This window comes from Pezoporus flaviventris, unplaced genomic scaffold (genome assembly GCF_033815535.1).
Source record: "Pezoporus flaviventris isolate CSIRO_AGI_PZ_B2104156 unplaced genomic scaffold, CSIRO_AGI_Pfla_v1 ptg000063l, whole genome shotgun sequence".
Classification (NCBI taxonomy): domain Eukaryota; kingdom Metazoa; phylum Chordata; class Aves; order Psittaciformes; family Psittacidae; genus Pezoporus; species Pezoporus flaviventris.
Genome location: NW_026892611.1, coordinates 10836128 through 10849244, shown reverse-complemented (window position 1 = coordinate 10849244; position 13117 = coordinate 10836128). Strand labels below are relative to the sequence as shown.

The 13117-nt window shown below is 54.1% G+C and overlaps 1 protein-coding gene across 1 annotated transcript; it reads left to right on the top strand.

The window, feature by feature from the left end:
- The first annotated feature begins 3595 nt into the window (after nt 1-3595).
- On the top strand, nt 3596-13089 carry LOC133278168 (coiled-coil domain-containing protein 183-like). Its single transcript, XM_061470692.1, has 16 exons — nt 3596-3700; nt 4075-4236; nt 4360-4464; nt 4644-4766; nt 5152-5280; nt 5421-5481; nt 5562-5662; nt 5949-6178; nt 6500-6659; nt 6800-6919; nt 7168-7264; nt 7700-7805; nt 8525-8583; nt 12668-12805; nt 12907-13028; nt 13084-13089. Exons 1-16 carry the CDS (start codon nt 3596-3598, stop codon nt 13087-13089), a joined length of 1824 nt encoding a protein of 607 aa, XP_061326676.1.
- The last annotated feature ends 28 nt before the right edge of the window (nt 13090-13117 follow it).

Sequence of the window (13117 nt, the reverse complement as noted above, 5' to 3'; positions counted from 1 at the left end):
CTCCAGTAACGAGTCGCTACTACAGCAAGGCATACATAAATTTACATTAGCAGAGTAACTATTACAGGGTGCAGCAGCATGTCGAAGATGCTGATGGCAGTGAAGGACTAGCCAAAGAAATTTCTTACCAGTGGAATTCTCCCCCCCCTTAATTTGTTCCATCACCTCCTTTATAACACTACCATTGTATTAAAATTTTTCTAGCTTTTGCCTTAGCATTTTCTAGCAGCTACTGCAAATTTCCATACTCTAACATCTCTTTTACAAGTGACAAATCTATACAATACAAGGTGCAGTTTCTTATTAGCAACTAGCTAGTAAATACAGGTGGTTTTATACACAAAATCACAACCTCTAATAATAACTACTTTACAAGCACACATATTCAGGATGTTACTTTTCAGTTGCCCCCAAGTGATGTTTTGCAGTCATTCGTTTTTCTCTTCCTCTATCTCAGTCTGCTTGGGGTATTCACGGTCAGCTCCTGTAGCTGAGGCATCAGGTTTATCCATTCGTCTGTCCAGCTCATGGCAAGGCTTGACAAACTTTGCAGGCAGTCACCATGGACCTGTAGGCAGGAGGACACAAATATACCCCCTCCCCCAGGTTATCAGTTCTTCAGTTCTTGAGAAGTAGACAGGTTAGACAGGTTAAGTGCAGCATCATTACTCTCTCTCTCTCCCCCTCTTTTCTTTTCTTTTTTTTTTTTTTTTTTAGTCCCTGCAAAAGCCATCATTACTCCCACTACAGTCCCACGTACAGAACGTGGCACAAGGACCCTGTGGAGACTAACAGCAAACCAGCTCCGAGAAGGAGAAGCATCATTGCAGTGAGAGGTGGCAGGCTCAACCTTAGCGGGGGTCCCCGCAGAGGCTCCGCCTCCCCCACATCGTATGAGGCTTGGGCTTTTATACCGACCAAAATGCACACTCGTTCCGACACAGGTGGCCAGCCTGTGCTGGAACAAGTGGCTAGCAGTATCTACAGAGGTCTCCAAGGGTTGATAGAAACCTGGACATACTTATATTTACCAACTTCTAGTACATGAGTATCACAGAGAAACTGTATGGGCTCTCCCTGTCAATTGCAAGAAAAAATCATAACATATACAGCTTGAGTATAAGAGGATTTTAACGCATACGTGGTCACCGTTTGTCAGGCCTCCTTAACTATTTTGAGATCAAGAGCTTCCCACTCTTTAGCCCCCTGCTGTGTAGTAAACACAGGATATGCCAAGATGCCCATTGCAGAAAATTCCCCAGTAATGTTCACCTCTTTGGTTACCCATTGTTACAACAGAGCGTCTCCAGGGCCAGTAAGTCTGAGCAGACCGACCCGGGAGATGAAGAGTCAGGGTCTGGAAGCAGAGGATATAAATCTGGCTCGGATTCAGGGGATTCGGGGGCTGATCCTGCGCCGAACTCGGGGTCTCCGTTGCTCGCAGCTGTGTCTTTCTTATCAGATGTCTCTCGTTCGGTATGTGGCCATCTGCAGACCTGGCTCCTCCGTGACTGAGTTAAAAATCTTTTCACTCTGGGGCATAGTGGGCTGGAGAGGCTCGCGGTTCCTTTAAATCTCCCGCTCGCGCATGATCCCTATTTTCTACTGCGTGCTTCAAAATGGCGCCGCAATCGGTCCGGCGCCGAGGCACCGCCCTCTTTCTTTCGGATTCCTCGACTTTTATCATGCGTGTACCTTCTAATATACTTTCTCTGTCCTTTTCAAAGTCCCTGCTTTCGGAACTGGGGTGGTGGGGGAGCAGGGGGTTACACCTCCTCCGCGGCACCTTCTGATGGAGGGGGAGAAAAGGGGGGGGGGAAACCCTGTGCTCCCGCGAGTTGGGGTGGGGGGGAACGAGTTGTAATCTTCCCCCGGTTTCAGCCGACCGGGGACGTCTGTTCCTAGTTTCTCCGTTGCTACCGCAGCAGTTTTCTTTTCTGCCTTGTATCTTTTTATACAGTTCATTACTTCCCTCCGTGGTTTACCGAGTTTCTTTGCCTTTTTATAATCATTAAGCACTGAGTCAAATAGTTCATCACCAAACTTTTGCCACTCACTCTCCTCAAATATTGTATTAGGATCTGCAAACAAAATCTCTTAGCCTTCCCTACAGCCACTAGACCTGCTAGCTGCTTTAGAGTCTCAGGCTCAATTCCCCGCTTTTCTAAAAAGCACTGTAAAAAGTTAAGGGCTCAGTTCCCCGCTGCCGTTGTCGAAGCCGAGTTTTGCTGAGGGACAGTGAAACGGAGATTCATGAACCACTTTATCCGATTTAAAATGCTTTCTCTTGCCCCCAATGTAATCTACGTGTTTAAATTTTGCCTCGGAAAGGTTAGGGGCGTAATTCCTGTATTTGGCACGTGGACGTGGCCTCCGTGTGGAGATCTCTACATGCATGGCCAGACTGGGGAGATTCCTTGGGTGTACAAACCCTTCCCTGCTTGTCTTTCAAGCGACCACTTCTTCATGCAGGCTTGATGAAGCACTAGAGATAATCGTGTCGGAATTTAGCTTGTCACTGGCTATTAGCGCTAACATGCCATTTATAAATCTGCAAAGGAGATGCTGAGTAAGAGCCTCAGAGGGTATTTCTTAACCCCCTTAGCACAACAGGATGGCTGTAGGTAAAAGACCCCGCATTACAGAAGCTTGATCTCGGCTGAAGTACAAGCTTAGTGCTGGGAAGGCCATTTCCTCCAAAGTCTTTTTCTGCAGCTCTCTGGTAGTGGGATCTTGATGGTATTGACCAACAAACAAGTGTACGTGCTTGCATTTCGTGTCCCGTTTGTAGGTGAGCAAGAGCATACGGTGAGCATCCGAATAAATAATCAGTATTGAGAGCTGGTTGGTTCTTGCCCGTGTCAACAGGAGCGTAACTCCCTGCGCGGCTGTTTCCTGACCAATGAGCTGACCTTTCCAAAGGGACATGTCCAGGCAGCAAGAGGCTGCTCTTGCTCCGTTGCTGTGGTTACGGCCCGGCAACAGTTCCCAGGGCGTAGGGAGCTCAGCTCCATGTTGTGGTTACAGCCCTGCGACAATTATGAGGACGTAGGTTGCTCAGCTCCGTTGGCTTGGCCACAGCTCTGTGACCCTTGCAGCGGGCAGTAGAACTGCAGTGGCTGCTGCGTACACAGCGGGGCTGGAGAGCCGAGGCAGGAGCAGCGGCATCATGCTGGGCCAGAAGACGAACCTCAGCACGCGCATCCGTGAGATGCGTGCCAGCATAGCCTTGCAAGGTGCTGCCCCGTTGGCTTTGCGTTATGGGCTGGGCCAAGTAGGGGGCTTTTGGTCCCCGCATCATCCTGCATGGTACCAACAGCTCCTCAATGTCCTGCAGGGCAAGCAAGGAACTTGTACAGCAAGCCACAGGAAGAGAAGTTCACGCAGAACGTGGAGCGGCTGCCCCAGCTGCGAGAGGCGGTGCAGGAGGATATCTATGTCCTGGGCCTTGCCCGCAAGGTACCGGCAGGTCCCATTTGCTGCCTCCGTGACTGTGACTCTGCTGGACGTGCAGAGCTAGCTTCTCCACTGGTCCTGTCCAGGAGCAGGGAGTGCAGGGCAGCAGGAGGCTGGGACCATCCCCAGGCTGGCAGTGATGTGTTCTCTGCCCTTCTTCTGCCCACAGCATGAGCTCACCATCGCTGAGGCTTGCGGAGCGGAGCAGCCCTTGGGCATTGCTTTGGCCAGTAAGCCGTTGGAGGTAATAGCAGAGTCCAGCGGGGCCAGGCTGCTGGCAGTGGGCTGGGGTTCAGGGGATGCTCAGAAGGAGCGGTTGGAGGGAACAGGCAGCTGGTGCCAGCACCAGGACAGCCCCGCAGGGCTGGTGCAGTGAGACACGGGGCGTCCATGAGCGGTCCCGTGGGACCCTTTGCACTGCAGGACCCATCAGTGTCCTCCCCTAGCTCCCTGAGCAGGTCCTTTGCCCCAGCAGAGCTCCTGTCCCGCCAAGGGAGCGAGCAGGTCCCAGCATCCCCAGCTCTACCTTGGCAATGAGTTTTGCAGGCAGGACCCCTTCTCCCGTGGGCGCCCAGCGAGCCCTGCCTCCAGCCTGGCAAATGCTCACATCCCATGCAGGTGGCCCGGGAGAAGCTCCGGGCTGAAGTCTGTCGCCAGGTGAACACATGCAACATGCTGCTGTACCAGGTGGAGCAGCGGAGCCGGGCCAAGGAGCGGCTGCAGAGGCGGCTGCAGCAGCTGCAGGATGTCCAGAGGGCCGAAAAGCAGCAGCAGGCACAGGTGCCAGGGCCCCTCCCTGGGGTGGCAGCACCCGTGGGGGGTTTCAGTCAACCCTGCCCCCCTGGGTGGGCACTGGTCTCAGTAGATGGGCTCACCCCTTGTCTCCAACCTTCTCTGCCCTAGGTGGTTCGTACCCTGGAGAGCAACATAGAGAAGATGCAAACAAAAGTCCGCGCTGGGCAGAAGGTGACTGCCCTGTACGTGGCGGTGCGGGATGCCCTGAGGAAGGTGAGCTCATCCTCACCGTGCCGTTGTCTCACCCGCTCCCCCTGCAAAGGCACTGAAGGGCCCAAGGGGCTGTGCTGGTGGGACACCCTCCTGCAGGAGGTCCTCCTGCTCCCCTCCACCTTCTGTCCCAGCACAGGGCACCCCTGGGACTCAGTGGGCTCTGGCTCCCCGTGTCCCAGGAGCTGGCCCACCTGCCTCTGCACCTGGACCTCCTGAGTGAGACGGCCGAGCTGCAGCATAGGGAGGTGGAGGACATGGAGCTCATGGCCTCGCGTGGGCTCAGAGCTGCTCGTGGAGCCGAGGTGAGACCATCGTCCAGGGCACCTCAGGGTGCTTTCCTGCCCTCCAGAGCCCACACATGGCACCAGACGGCCGTGCTGCTGAGTCTTCCTTCCTTCAAGAAAAAGCAAGACTGAGCTTGGCTTCCCCGCAGCACCCAGATGCCTCCATAGCTCCTCCTGTGTCTGGCTCTTGGGCCGGGCTGCCCTGAGCTGGGGACAGCTGCCTGAAGCCCTGGCCACGGGGAAGGTGGCGTTCTCCATTCTCTAGCTGGCCTTGCTCACTTTCCTTCCCAGGCTGTTTACAGGGGGTAGGGGGTGGCATTTTTGATGCTGGCCATGCCAGGCTTAGAAGCTCACAGAGGTCCGCTGGAGCTTTGGGAGCCACTTCTCTTCTGCTCTGCTCCAGGAGCGCATGGTCAGGACGAAAACCCAGGTCCTTGCAGAGAGGGAGCTCAGGCTCCGCACCCAGGCTGCTCAGAAAGAGCCCAGAGACGGAGGCTGGCTCAAGGAAGCAAAAGAAAGGGCTCTGAAAACGGTGAGCTGGGGGACCCCGGCACATTCAGGGTTGCCGGCATAGGGCGGGCATCAGTGCCCAGCCTGCCATGGGTGAGGGGCTGCAGGGCCAGCTCCCCCAGGGTGCCAGCAGCTCAGGGGTGACGATGAACATCCTTGCAGCAAGCCAAGCATGACCTCAGCAGGGACTTCCTGAGCCTGCCCGCAGAGGACCCAGTGGTGGGTGAGTGCCTGTCAGGGTGCAGGGGGGGGATGCAGGCGCAGCCGCAGGCATCCTTCCCTGCCACAACCTTTCCACCGCAGCTGCCAAACTGGAGGCCACCAAGTCCCAGCTGCAGCGGGAGGCCTACGTGAGGGAGAAGATAGAGGAGGCCAAGGATGTGGTGCAGTGCTCCCGCCTCTGGGTGAGGTGAAAAGCCATCTCTGGTAGAAGCTGGGGCTGCTCCAGCCCCAGGGAGCTGAGCCTTGTCTGCTCACCTTGTTCCATGGCAGGGTTATCTGCTCTCCTCTGTCCCCAGAGCCCCCCAGGGCCCCTCTTGTACAGGCAGGGCTGGAACTGCTTTGCTCCACGCCATGAACTTGCAGTGCTTCCTGTGGTTCCTGGTGCAGAAACCTCCCCAGGAGCACGGCCCAGATCCTGTACCCTGCAGGAGTGCCCTGGGCTGAGTCCCTGTGCTCTCCCCCGGCCAGGACATCCCCATCAGGCTCCAGGCACAGCAGAAGTCCCTGCTGGAAATGGAGCAGTACCTCACAAGGTGCAAGGAGAAGAAGCAGGAGCTGGAGAAGGCAGTGAAGGAGCTGGAGATGCAGCGCGATGAGCTGAAGTTTCGCCGGCCCCCAGACACAAGCAGGTGCTGCTGGCCTCCGGACACTCATGCCAAAGGGGCCGGCACCCTTAGGGGCAGGGGGACACGTGCATGGCAGGTGTCCCAAGAGGGCAGCCCTTCCTTTGTCACCCTGCGGCTGCCCACCCCTCCCGCACTGGGAGGCTTTCTGAGCAGAGTGCTGCCCCAGCTCTGGTGCTGGCAGAGCACGCAAAGCTCCTGCGCTGGCAGCAGGAGGAGCCTTGCTCCTTGCCTGGCATGGGAAGTGGGAGCAGCAGCAGCGTGGGGTTGAGTTGCAGGCAGCATCTCTGCTCTGCGCTTGGGGGCAGGGGAGAAGCTGGGCAGCAGCTTTTGCAACAGCTTTGGGGTGTCTGCACCCCTGTGCCGTTGTATGGATGTGACCGTGGTTGGCTCCAGGGGGCTGGTGGAGGAGCTGAGGACGAGGCTGCAGCGGGAAGAGGCTCGGCTGGAACAGGGGCGAGCCCAGCTGCTGAGGAGCCAGGAGACGCTGCTGGACTTTGAAAACGCACTTGACAACCTCTTCGTCCGGCTGCGGGGCATCACCGTGCCTGGCCAGGTACCCGCCCAACGCTGGGCTGAGCAGAGCCCAGGCTCTGCTTGGTGCTGCAACGGCACCGTGTGGTGACACTTGGTGCAGCGACCATCACCCCAAGGGGCTCGTTCTCCCCACCAAGGCTGTTCCCTCTCTGACTCCAGGAGCATCCTGTCAAGGCCATGGCAGTGGACGAGAAGCTCCGGCAGTGTGAGCAGAAGCTGCAGTACCTGGTGCAGCGGGTGGCTGACCTGCCCCCCTCCAGCCACAGCGAGGATGATGAGGTGCACGGCGGCTCCATCCCTGCTGCGCTCTTTGGGGACCCGCACAGGCTTTCCCGGGTGGCCCGTGCCAAGCCATCCTCCCAGCTGGAGGATGGAGGTGCTCGAGGGAAGAGCCACGGAGCAGCTCAGGCCCAGGTGGCCCCGGGCTCTGTGGGGTGTTCCCTACCAGGGGCACATGGAGCTTGGGCACCCCTTTGCTTGTAACACCCGCCTCCCCTTCAGCTATGAACACAGCCTCTCTTTCACAGACTTTTGTGAAGGTCAGGCAGCTGCTGGAGGAAACCCTCATGGCCGATCCACGGAACCGGAAGGTTTCCTTGGAGGACACGGGCGTGGGGCTCCAAGGTAGGAAAGGGGACACATCCCACGGCAACTGCCCCAGCCAGCCCCTGCCTCCTGGCATTTCTGGCTGTCCTTGCCCATCTCCCACTGTCCCAGCAGAGCCCAACCCAGGAGTTGCTGCAGGCGTTGGGGCTGACCGCGCTTGGCTCCAGGCCTTTGAGCATAGTGCTGGTTTTCTGTGTGCATGTGGGAGACTGGAGGCAGATGGTGGCTTGGGGAGCGTAGAAGCACCACAGGAGCAAGGGGGGATGCTGTGGTGCAAGCGGGGAGAGCCTCGTCTTCAGAACCACTTGGCTGTGAATCTTCTTCACAGCCAGGGCTTGGCTCTGCCAGTGGCCTCCTCCTACGGGAGCTGCCGGCTCCTCCTGGGGACACAGGCACAGCAGAGGCAGCCCCACAGACCCTCCCCAGCCCGCTCCTCTCCGCTCTCTCCTCCAGACGATTTTGATATCCCTGACAACCACAGTGGCCTTGTCCTCACCAGAGAAGCCATCAAGAAGCAAGGGCTGGACTTGATCGAAAGCAAGAAGAAAAGCAAGAGGAAGTAGCGGTTGCTCCCCGAGACCTGGGGATGCCCCAGAGCACCCGTTGTGCACTTTTGCCTCCTGTTAATAGAGGAGATGTTTTTCATTCCATCGGATGCGCTTGGTGGGCTTTGTGTGACTGCAGGTGTGGGGATTCTATTGCCAAAACGTAGCACAAGCTGTGGTTTTGAAAGGAAGCTCCAGAAGGAGCATGATGTGCCAGTGACCACGTGGAATGGAGCGTCCCAGAACCAAGAGCCCAACAGGTACTTTCTTCTGCAATCACACTGCAGAAGACAACCCACCCATCTCCTGCCCCTGTCCTGTTCTCATGTGCTTACCGCAGCCAGGGGGGTGAGCTGAACTTCTAGGAACTACATCATAGATAGCCTGCATAGAAGAGCCAAAATTAAAACACCCAATGCCTCCTCCCACAACAGTGTGCCAGGACAAAAAGCTCTTGCTGGGCATCACCTACACATGGTGAGCACCAGATAAGCCCCACCGACACGCCAACCTGCCCTTTCTTAGCCACCCAAAACTCCATCCCTCCACATGGAAGGGAACCAAGGAAAAGCTAGGGTGGAATGTGGGCATTGGCAGCAGCAGAATGGGAGGAAGCCCTGGGGTGGTGAGGCAGCAGGAGGCCTGTGCGAGAGGACCGCCGCTCCCCGGGGCTGAGGGACTGAGGAGCAGTGGGTCTGGACCCCAGCTGGGCACACTGTCCCCCCCACCACAGTGGGGCGGTCATTGGCATCCATGAGGAATGGCTCAGGGAGATCCGAGAGGAGCCCAGATGTAAGCGGCGAGGAGAAGCAGACAGGCCAACCCAATACGGGTGATAAGCAACTTCTAGTTTATTTGTGACGCAGTTCACACATATATAGGAGTGGTATTCAGCCACTCCTTCTTGGCATAACAGTATTGGTTAGCCCCCACAGCTTCCTCCACATTCTCCTCCCAGGTCCGGTCTCCGGCCACCTGTGGGGGCCACCCCCTGCCTTGCTTGCACAGTCCTCCAGAACTCTATGGTCCTGCTCTTAAGAGTCATTCTGCAACAATTCCCCCCTTTTTCTTTGTGCAAGCAAGGCATTATGGGTTATTCTGTTCACCTGTTTTATCACACAACTATAAACAAGCCTAATAGCTACGATGATTAACCTAACAAGGATACATAAGTGCAATACTTTTAAACAGTGTTTGACTCAACCTGTAATGCCCCGTGAAGACAACCATCTAGTTATTCTTAGGATATTGCTCATTTCCTATTGCTGGGTAAGCTGAGCCAGGGTTCTCAGCTGTGCGTACATCGAATTAGCATAATCAGAGACTCATACAACACATTCCATCAAACTCTTCACATCCATGTCCCTGTTCCAACAACAAAAGGTTCTGCAGTGTTGCATGTCTTACAGAGTCAACATTAAAACAAATCAGGAATTGCCTTCGATGTAGAATTGTCTGCTTAGCAACTCAGCAACCCAGTCTGCTTAGTTGAGCTGAAGCACTTACAGTGATTTGGCATATTATGATTGGATCCATGTTTTGAAGACCCTCAGTGACTAACATATAATCGGTTAAACACAGGTGTGAGAACTCAACCCTGAAAGCTTGCCAACAGTCCACAGTTCTCATTAGCTTGGTGAATTCCAGCCTCTTATCTTGCTTGCTTAAGCTTCCTCGGGCCTCCCACGGCCCCGCGGTATCTTTCAGGACCATTCAAAGTTTATGTACCAATTACCCATTCTCCTGTGAGAACACTGTCTCCACATCTTCCCCCTTTTGTTTTCTCCAGTAACGAGTCGCTACTACAGCAAGGCATACATAAATTTACATTAGCAGAGTAACTATTACAGGGTGCAGCAGCATGTCGAAGATGCTGATGGCAGTGAAGGACTAGCCAAAGAAATTTCTTACCAGTGGAATTCTCCCCCCCCTTAATTTGTTCCATCACCTCCTTTATAACACTACCATTGTATTAAAATTTTTCTAGCTTTTGCCTTAGCATTTTCTAGCAGCTACTGCAAATTTCCATACTCTAACATCTCTTTTACAAGTGACAAATCTATACAATACAAGGTGCAGTTTCTTATTAGCAACTAGCTAGTAAATACAGGTGGTTTTATACACAAAATCACAACCTCTAATAATAACTACTTTACAAGCACACATATTCAGGATGTTACTTTTCAGTTGCCCCCAAGTGATGTTTTGCAGTCATTCGTTTTTCTCTTCCTCTATCTCAGTCTGCTTGGGGTATTCACGGTCAGCTCCTGTAGCTGAGGCATCAGGTTTATCCATTCGTCTGTCCAGCTCATGGCAAGGCTTGACAAACTTTGCAGGCAGTCACCATGGACCTGTAGGCAGGAGGACACAAATATACCCCCTCCCCCAGGTTATCAGTTCTTCAGTTCTTGAGAAGTAGACAGGTTAGACAGGTTAAGTGCAGCATCATTACTCTCTCTCTCTCCCCCTCTTTTCTTTTTTTTTTTTTTTTTTAGTCCCTGCAAAAGCCATCATTACTCCCACTACAGTCCCACGTACAGAACGTGGCACAAGGACCCTGTGGAGACTAACAGCAAACCAGCTCCGAGAAGGAGAAGCATCATTGCAGTGAGAGGTGGCAGGCTCAACCTTAGCGGGGGTCCCCGCAGAGGCTCCGCCTCCCCCACATCGTATGAGGCTTGGGCTTTTATACCGACCAAAATGCACACTCGTTCCGACACAGGTGGCCAGCCTGTGCTGGAACAAGTGGCTAGCAGTATCTACAGAGGTCTCCAAGGGTTGATAGAAACCTGGACATACTTATATTTACCAACTTCTAGTACATGAGTATCACAGAGAAACTGTATGGGCTCTCCCTGTCAATTGCAAGAAAAAATCATAACATATACAGCTTGAGTATAAGAGGATTTTAACGCATACGTGGTCACCGTTTGTCAGGCCTCCTTAACTATTTTGAGATCAAGAGCTTCCCACTCTTTAGCCCCCTGCTGTGTAGTAAACACAGGATATGCCAAGATGCCCATTGCAGAAAATTCCCCAGTAATGTTCACCTCTTTGGTTACCCATTGTTACAACAGAGCGTCTCCAGGGCCAGTAAGTCTGAGCAGACCGACCCGGGAGATGAAGAGTCAGGGTCTGGAAGCAGAGGATATAAATCTGGCTCGGATTCAGGGGATTCGGGGGCTGATCCTGCGCCGAACTCGGGGTCTCCGTTGCTCGCAGCTGTGTCTTTCTTATCAGATGTCTCTCGTTCGGTATGTGGCCATCTGCAGACCTGGCTCCTCCGTGACTGAGTTAAAAATCTTTTCACTCTGGGGCATAGTGGGCTGGAGAGGCTCGCGGTTCCTTTAAATCTCCCGCTCGCGCATGATCCCTATTTTCTACTGCGTGCTTCAAAATGGCGCCGCAATCGGTCCGGCGCCGAGGCACCGCCCTCTTTCTTTCGGATTCCTCGACTTTTATCATGCGTGTACCTTCTAATATACTTTCTCTGTCCTTTTCAAAGTCCCTGCTTTCGGAACTGGGGTGGTGGGGGAGCAGGGGGTTACACCTCCTCCGCGGCACCTTCTGATGGAGGGGGAGAAAAGGGGGGGGGGAAACCCTGTGCTCCCGCGAGTTGGGGTGGGGGGGAACGAGTTGTAATCTTCCCCCGGTTTCAGCCGACCGGGGACGTCTGTTCCTAGTTTCTCCGTTGCTACCGCAGCAGTTTTCTTTTCTGCCTTGTATCTTTTCATACAGTTCATTACTTCCCTCCGTGGTTTACCGAGTTTCTTTGCCTTTTTATAATCATTAAGCACTGAGTCAAATAGTTCATCACCAAACTTTTGCCACTCACTCTCCTCAAATATTGTATTAGGATCTGCAAAAAAAATCTCTTAGCCTTCCCTACAGCCACTAGACCTGCTAGCTGCTTTAGAGTCTCAGGCTCAATTCCCCGCTTTTCTAAAAAGCACTGTAAAAAGTTAAGGGCTCAGTTCCCCGCTGCCGTTGTCGAAGCCGAGTTTTGCTGAGGGACAGTGAAACGGAGATTCATGAACCACTTTATCCGATTTAAAATGCTTTCTCTTGCCCCCAATGTAATCTACGTGTTTAAATTTTGCCTCGGAAAGGTTAGGGGCGTAATTCCTGTATTTGGCACGTGGACGTGGCCTCCGTGTGGAGATCTCTACATGCATGGCCAGACTGGGGAGATTCCTTGGGTGTACAAACCCTTCCCTGCTTGTCTTTCAAGCGACCACTTCTTCATGCAGGCTTGATGAAGCACTAGAGATAATCGTGTCGGAATTTAGCTTGTCACTGGCTATTAGCGCTAACATGCCATTTATAAATCTGCAAAGGAGATGCTGAGTAAGAGCCTCAGAGGGTATTTCTTAACCCCCTTAGCACAACAGGATGGCTGTAGGTAAAAGACCCCGCATTACAGAAGCTTGATCTCGGCTGAAGTACAAGCTTAGTGCTGGGAAGGCCATTTCCTCCAAAGTCTTTTTCTGCAGCTCTCTGGTAGTGGGATCTTGATGGTATTGACCAACAAACAAGTGTACGTGCTTGCATTTCGTGTCCCGTTTGTAGGTGAGCAAGAGCATACGGTGAGCATCCGAATAAATAATCAGTATTGAGAGCTGGTTGGTTCTTGCCCGTGTCAACAGGAGCGTAACTCCCTGCGCGGCTGTTTCCTGACCAATGAGCTGACCTTTCCAAAGGGACATGTCCAGGCAGCAAGAGGCTGCTCTTGCTCCGTTGCTGTGGTTACGGCCCGGCAACAGTTCCCAGGGCGTAGGGAGCTCAGCTCCATGTTGTGGTTACAGCCCTGCGACAATTATGAGGACGTAGGTTGCTCAGCTCCGTTGGCTTGGCCACAGCTCTGTGACCCTTGCAGCGGGCAGTAGAACTGCAGTGGCTGCTGCGTACACAGCGGGGCTGGAGAGCCGAGGCAGGAGCAGCGGCATCATGCTGGGCCAGAAGACGAACCTCAGCAAGCGCATCCGTGAGATGCGTGCCAGCATAGCCTTGCAAGGTGCTGCCCCGTTGGCTTTGCGTTATGGGCTGGGCCAAGTAGGGGGCTTTTGGTCCCCGCATCATCCTGCATGGTACCAACAGCTCCTCAATGTCCTGCAGGGCAAGCAAGGAACTTGTACAGCAAGCCACAGGAAGAGAAGTTCACGCAGAACGTGGAGCGGCTGCCCCAGCTGCGAGAGGCGGTGCAGGAGGATATCTATGTCCTGGGCCTTGCCCGCAAGGTACCGGCAGGTCCCATTTGCTGCCTCCGTGACTGTGACTCTGCTGGACGTGCAGAGCTAGCTTCTCCACTGGTCCTGTCCAGGAGCAG